Here is a 7252-nt window from a genome sequence, read left to right as displayed (position 1 = left end):
ACACACACAAGCGCATATACGCAAGTGCAATCTTTCTATCATACAAGCTCTTCTTGCTCTCTATTTGTGTGAATGTGCGCGTGGAAAGCTGGCGCGCAGCACAGACGCTTGATTCAATATCATAAGCAGGTAGACCCCCATCACGAATTCCGAGCCACATTAGTATTCACCTCCACTGCCTGTGTCACACAGAATGAAGGGGGAGATGCATTCAGATAGCCAACACCCAGACACTTAGTCTACCTGCGCTTTTTGTTATGTAAAACGGTGGCCGGGTACTAGTCACAACGAATGGATACAGCGCATTTTTGTGCGCGTGTACACGCGAGTACACATCCGTGCGCGATCGCGCGTACTTCTGCCTCAGTGATCTGGTAACACGGCGTGTAACCGGGTGTGACCGCGACTGCACCACTGCCTACTGCTCAAAAAAGGTAAAGACCCTCTCCTTTGTAGCAGTTACAGACCAATCTCCCTCCTTAATGTGGATTGTAAAATATTGGCTAAGGTCCTTTTATGCCGTCTTCAGAAGGTGGTCCCGTTCCTGATAGACCCGGATCAGACGGGTTTCATCATGGACAGTCAATCCTTCTTTAACACCAGGAGGCTGCTAAATATCCTTTTCACAACCACGACTGGCGCGCCAGAAATGGTACTCTCCCTAGATGCTGAGAAAGCGTTTGACAGAGTGGAATGGAGGTACCTGTTCCATACTCTTGAGAAATTCGGTTTGGGACCGGGTTTTATTTCATGGATAAGACTCCTATACTCGTCCCCGGTGGCCTCGATCAATGTGAATGGTACCAAGTCGGGCCAGTTTGCGCTCTATCGCGTTACTCGTCAAGGATGCCCGCTTTCTCCCTTGCTCTACGCGCTCGCCGCAGAACCCTTAGCCATTTGGCTTCGCAGTGAGGTTAGATTTGAGGGGATTGAGAGGTTCGGCCTGGTTCATAAACTATCATTGTATGCCGACGATCTCCTACTTTATGTCTCCAATCCGTCATCGTCCATCCCTGTTATCCTTGATATTCTAGAACAACATAGGCAGCTCTCTGGATACAAACTCAATCTCCAGAAAAGTGAATATTTACCGGTTAATGCGTCTGCGGAACGGCTTCCTCAATCGCTTTTCCCCTTTAAAAGGGCCACGGAAGGATTCACATATCTAGGGATTTTTATGGCCAAATCACAGACGGAACTCTTCGCAAAGAATTTCCGTCCTCTGCTGGAGCGCTTTAAGCTAGATCTGACGAGATGGTCCTCTCTCCCCCTCTCGCTTCTGGGAAGGGTTAACCTGATAAAGATGGTGGTCTTACCCCGATTTCTATACGCTTTTCAGCATATACCAATATTTATTAATAAAGCCTTTTTCACTTCGATTGATCAACTCATAGGTTCATTCCTGTGGGGTAACAAAAGAGCACGTATTAAGAGGACGATTATGCAACTTCCCAAATCGGAAGGTGGTCTGGCTTTGCCTAATCTTCGCTATTACTACTGGGCATGTAATATAAACAAACTCCTTTTTTGGAGGACCAGGAGGGAGGAAGAAGACCAACCCCAATGGGTTCGGATGGAAGTCTCCTCTTCGAAGTACTCACTCTGGTCTGTGGCAACATCCCAATTACCCATTTCGGTCCCTATTAAACAGGTGGCTCAGAACCAAATTGTGACGGAAACTTTGAAAATCTGGAGTCAGTTTAGGAAACAATTTGGCCTGCACGCTCCGTCAGGGCTAGCTCCAATCTCTCGTAATCACCGATTCTTGCCATCCTGCTCTGATCCTGTATTCAGAAGCTGGGCAAACAAAGGTTTGCTAACCATTAATGACCTCTACTCCGGAGGTGTGTTCTCGTCGTTTGCAGAATTGTCGAAAAAAATTTGTCTCCCAAATTCCCACCTTTTCCGTTTTTTTCAGATCAGACATTTTGTTCAGAACCAATTCCCACAATTCCCTGGCCGTACTCCAGACTCTAGGACTGACCCTCTCCTATCGCTCGGTACCGGGCGGAAAGGGCTCGTCTCAATTTTATATGATAAAATATTTTGGATGAACCCAACTTGCTTAGACTCCCTGAAAGCCAAATGGGACGAGGATCTGGGAATTGTCATTACAGATGAACAATGGGATCATATACTAGACCTGGTACACACTTCCTCTATATGTGCAAGACACAGTTTTCTGCAGTGGAGGATACTGCATAGAGTTCACTACACCAATGCGAGGTTAGCAAAGATATATCTGGATCGAACGGATGCGTGTAATAGATGTAAACAATCTCCAGCCGATTATATGCACATGTTCTGGACGTGCCCCAAACTCACAGAGTTTTGGACTACAATATTCGATACACTGAGCAGGGTCCTGGGAGTGGCGTTAGACCCAGATCCACTCACTGCCTTTTTCGGAATCCCGAATACCCCTACGATAATATCTAGGGCTGCAAAACGAGTTGTGGCGTTTACTACCCTCCTCGCTAGGAGACTTATTCTCTTTAAGTGGATACACCCTTCCCCACCTACTCACAACAGATGGATACATGAGATACTACATTGCGTTAAGCTTGAGCTAATCAGATTCTCCCTAAAGGGCTCCCTTGAAACATTCCAAGTGACCTGGCAACCATTTCTGCAACACATCGATACCTTGACTATCAACGAAGAGACTTAGAAAGGATAGAGCTTTACACCTCTAACTACACTTCCTTAATTTTTATTGTTATTTTATTCCTATTTTCTAATCTCCCCCCCCCCCCCCCCCCCCCCCCTCACTGTCCTGGTATGAATGGGTGTGAATGAGACCCCCGGGGGCTGGGTGGGTAACTGGGGGAGGGAGAGGGGAACGGGAGACGCAGCTGCGGAAGGTTAGACTACTCAAGAATTACCACATAATATGGGCAGGGGTAGGGAAAGGAGTGAAATAACCTCATTGATGAAGTTCTTCCACAGCCACAGCCGTGCTGGAGAGTTTTCTTTTTGTGTTTTTTAGTTCTTTCTTTGCTTCTTTGTATCTAAATATTTGTGCATAATACAGATAGGTCTGATTGATACTATTGAAACTATACTGTTTTTTGTTTTTCTTTCCCAGTAGCAACTATGCTGTATGTTTGGATGTTTTGCAGATGTGTCTTCAAAACCTCGATGTGGGGGGGCTGGGGTGGGTATGAAGGAGGGGAAGGGGAAATGAAAGGGGAAGAAAAGATGAAAAGATGGAGAATGTATAATACTGACGAATGTAAATGTACATACTACTTTTCCTGTAATAAAGAAATTAAACAAAAAAAGAGTGTAGCACGCAAGTTCGGTACTGCTAGACAAACAATACCCCTTATTTGCAGAGGTGTACCCCTCCTGCTGACTTGTACACAATTTGTAAGTCGCTTTGGATAAAAGCATCACCTTCTTTTTTTTCAATTACTAAAATGTCACTGCATTCCTTCTCAAAAACAATTGGAGGAAAAAACTATTTTGCTCTGCTGTGACCTCCGTTTGAAGCATAATGAGGCCTTTTCATGAAGGAAATCTGACAAAATGGGGGCTTCTTCACTTTAAACAGTATGCTAGGACCCCTTTCAATTAGAATCATACTCATATGGGCACATATTCCAATAGAAATGAGTGAGATGATTAAATTAATCTACACGCGAGCCTGAGGCGCTCGAGAACTTTATGCTACAATCTGAGCCAACCTCCCCTTCCCAATGCTATAATTTAAAGGTATATTTCAATTTAGTTGAACATGTCAAGTTACAGCAGTCTTACCTCTATACCTACCTCGTTTTTGAGGAGGGCCAGCCACTCAAAGTTCTGTCTATGCTTAACTATAGGGGGGGGTCACAAACATCTCTCTTTGTTAGGGGTCATCATGGACCAAAAAGGTTGACAACCACTGATTTAGATCCTAAACGAAGGTTCTCCATCCTGCCGTGAAGGAAGCCGATACTAACTTTAAACACAAGAGGTCACTGTTCAATCACTGGTGGTGTCTCAGACCAGTGAGACTGTATTGAGCATACTGTACAGTGCGTAGACATTGTAGTTCAGTATCTTTTCATGGGGGTTACCGTTTAACATAGGCAGTGCCAGTGGTTCAAAATTATTTGTGTAGTAACTATTATTGATACCACACTTGAAGTGGACTTTTCCTTCAGTGTAATCTCATTAGTCACATCTAGGGTGACCAGATGCAAAAAGTCCAAAAGTGGGACAACAGTAAGATTTTGGTGGGACAAAGTGGGACAGATAGATAATGTAATTTTTTTTATTAGAATAACTGCCATGGTCTTCACTGAATAGATTTAAATCAAAGGTTAAAGGTTAAATCAAAATAAATACAAATTAAATACCACCTAACATCTGTTTTAAATATTCAAACGTCATCACTTGACAGGAATGTCTTGTGTTTGATATTCCCTGTTAACACAGAACTAGGGAAAACAGTATGAATGGGAGTGTTGTACTGTGTGATAGACACTTGTTATCTCAGCTGCAGTGACCTTGTCCGTCTGGCTATCATTGTTTGGTTTAAAAAGAAACGTATCCATAGATCTGGATGTTTCTTTTTGGTGAGCCACTTTCAAGTGAGACTCACGTCCACTGTGGCGCTTCAAGTCGTATTCTCCTCCATGCGCAATTGAAAACGAACTATGACACAAAACACAGAAAGCCTGCTGCGGATTGAATGAATGAATGAATGAAAACTTTATTTAACAGATTGCAGAATGGGTACAATACAGTACGGCTCAATACATACAATTGTTAAGGGGATGCAGACCTGAGAAAGACGTTTGTCTTGTTTCCATCAGGGTCCCCCATTTTCATTTCATATAGACATTTATGACATACACAACATACATGACATTTATGGCATAGGGACATATAGGTATTTAGTACTGATACATTTGTGACATAAACGGTATTCAAATATACAGTACTGTTACCCCTAGATCCTGACAGAGTATACATATGATGGGGAGGGGACTGTACATTAGGAGGGGGTGGGTGGGTGGGAGAGAAATATACATACGGCGGGGAGGGAATATATACATACGGTGGGGAGGAGACTGTCTATTAGGAGGTGGTGGGGGTTTTGGGCATTTACGGTGGCCAGTTTCGAATTGCAGCCTCCCGTAGGTGCTCTTTAAGAGCGGTTTTGAATGTGGGCAGGGATTCACATTCCTTTACAGCTTTGGGTAGGGCATTCCACATTGTTGTGGCATAATTGCGAAACGTGTTTAGTCCCTTGTTTGAGCCGAATCTGGGTTTAACATGATTTGTTGAACTGCCATCTGCCTCACCCAGTCATGTGTCGTTTGCCAGTCTTGGTTGTAACTGCAGGTCCGTTTCTTTTTACTGCTTTCCATCTTGAACTAGTTCGCTTGTAATGTTGTTGTGTTTTTTTTGACCAATCAGATTTGCGATATGAGGTAGCGTCACAAGTTCAACTCTCACAAGCAGAGCAGTGCGCTAAATTACTATAACCAATCAGATCTGCGATGAGGTAGCGTCACGACTCAGTCTCAGTCACGTCACAAGCAGGCAAGCAGCGCGCTAAAGTACTATAACCAATCAGAGCAATGTGTGTGGACAAGAGGCGGGTTGCTACGTTTACTGTCTGTAGGGAGGGGCTTTTAGACGCATGTTTTTTTTGGCTTCGAAAAGAGGGACATCCTCTCAATATATGAGGGACGCGGACGCGGGACATTTGGTCAAATGGTGGGACAGTACAACCAAAAGGGGGACACCTGGTCACCCTAGTCACATCTGTCTTCATAGTGGTTGAATGGGGAGGACGCGGTCCTTCAGAACGATTACTGTGGCGGTTGTGGAGCTGCAACTCCTTACCATCAGTATTATCCACCATGAATCATTTGACACGCTATTTCTATTTCTAATGATTAAAGTTGCATTGTGGCTATTTTTAAACAATCCTTAATTTAATTGCTACAAAGAGGCATACAGAGATATGCTTGCATTTTAATATTCCAATGATCCGTCGTCAATAATTCTGTGTCCAATCATCTGCAGAGCCCTGTACCCACGCCCCGCCCTCTCTGCTATCTATTTATACAATATTGCAACACCAGCTTTTGACAGCTACAGTGGGGACTGATCGCAGCTACCCTCGTAGTCACGCACTGCTATATATTAATGAATGGATGCAACTTCAAGAAGGTTATCCTGTCGTTTGTGAGGAATCGAGACGTCCCCTTTCATTCTGACACATAACGGGCATTCATCCGAGCATTATATCGGTCAATAGGTTCTTCTTCTATACTAGCAAATCAGTGTTCATCTGCTATAGCCAGCGTTTCTTATTTATGCACACAGGTGTGTTGTGTGTCTTTATCTGAAATGACAGAAGGCAACAACGTGACAGAACATGAATGTGGCGCAGCGGGGGACGAGACGCGCCTAGAAGAAGAGACGGAGGAGAAGAAGGAGAATGGTGGTGAAACCAAGGTAACCGTCCGGGAGCCAGTCCCTGGGGCTCCCGAGGAGGCAGCAGAGTTCGTGCCCCCCGAGGGAGGCTGGGGCTGGATCGTCATGCTGGCTGCCATGTGGTGTAACGGCTCGGTGTTTGGGATACAAAACGCCTTTGGCATCCTTTTCTTGTCTCTCCTCAAAGAATTCGGCACCGAAGATGATGCCGACCAGCGATTCAGAACAGGTGAGTCGCAAAAGTGAGAGGCGGACAGTAAGCATATAAAGCATGGCCGGGTAGTAAGTGTAACACTACACAACAGAAAGTCAACGTGAGACAAAAGGGTTCTCAGTACTGTACTGTACATATACATACTGTACATGGTAGCTAATAGCCTAGCTAGCAAGTCTGTAATTTGATCTGACACTTCCTGGTGGGGGAAATTGAGGCACCCAAATGTATCACCAGGGTGTTAAATTATAGTCGGGGTGACAGAGCAACTTCTCAGAAACTCAGAACAATTAGTTGCATGATGATAGGACCTGCCAAAGCACAGATAAAGCCGGGGACGGGGTCAAAAAGTGCAGTTTTATCATTAAGTTAACACAATCATTCAAAAAAGGGCATTTAGCTCATTATTCTTCATTCTAACATACTTTGTTGAACAACTTTTGACAAGCTGGTCATATTGTAATGATATTTTCAGGGCTGGGAGTGGTGGGGAATAATGAACTTGATATGGGGGAAGTGTATTTCACAATAATAAAATATGCGAATTACCATTGGATATGCTAATTCGTTCCATAATAGATGTGCATACTGACATTA

General features: G+C 44.2%; 1 protein-coding gene across 1 annotated transcript in view; it reads left to right on the top strand.

The window, feature by feature from the left end:
- The first annotated feature begins 6117 nt into the window (after window positions 1-6117).
- Window positions 6118-7252, top strand: part of slc16a10 (solute carrier family 16 member 10) — a 102235-nt gene continuing 101100 nt past the window's right edge. The window contains exon 1 of the mRNA XM_084313818.1: window positions 6118-6670. Coding sequence (XP_084169944.1) covers window positions 6355-6670 — 316 coding nt within the window. The 5' untranslated portion in view covers window positions 6118-6354. The remainder of the gene's footprint in view (window positions 6671-7252) is intronic.

This window comes from Notolepis coatsorum (assembly GCF_963971535.1).
Source record: "Notolepis coatsorum genome assembly, chromosome: 5".
Classification (NCBI taxonomy): domain Eukaryota; kingdom Metazoa; phylum Chordata; class Actinopteri; order Aulopiformes; family Paralepididae; genus Notolepis; species Notolepis coatsorum.
Note: the sequence above shows the minus strand (reverse complement) of the source record. Positions and strands in the feature narration are given on the sequence as shown.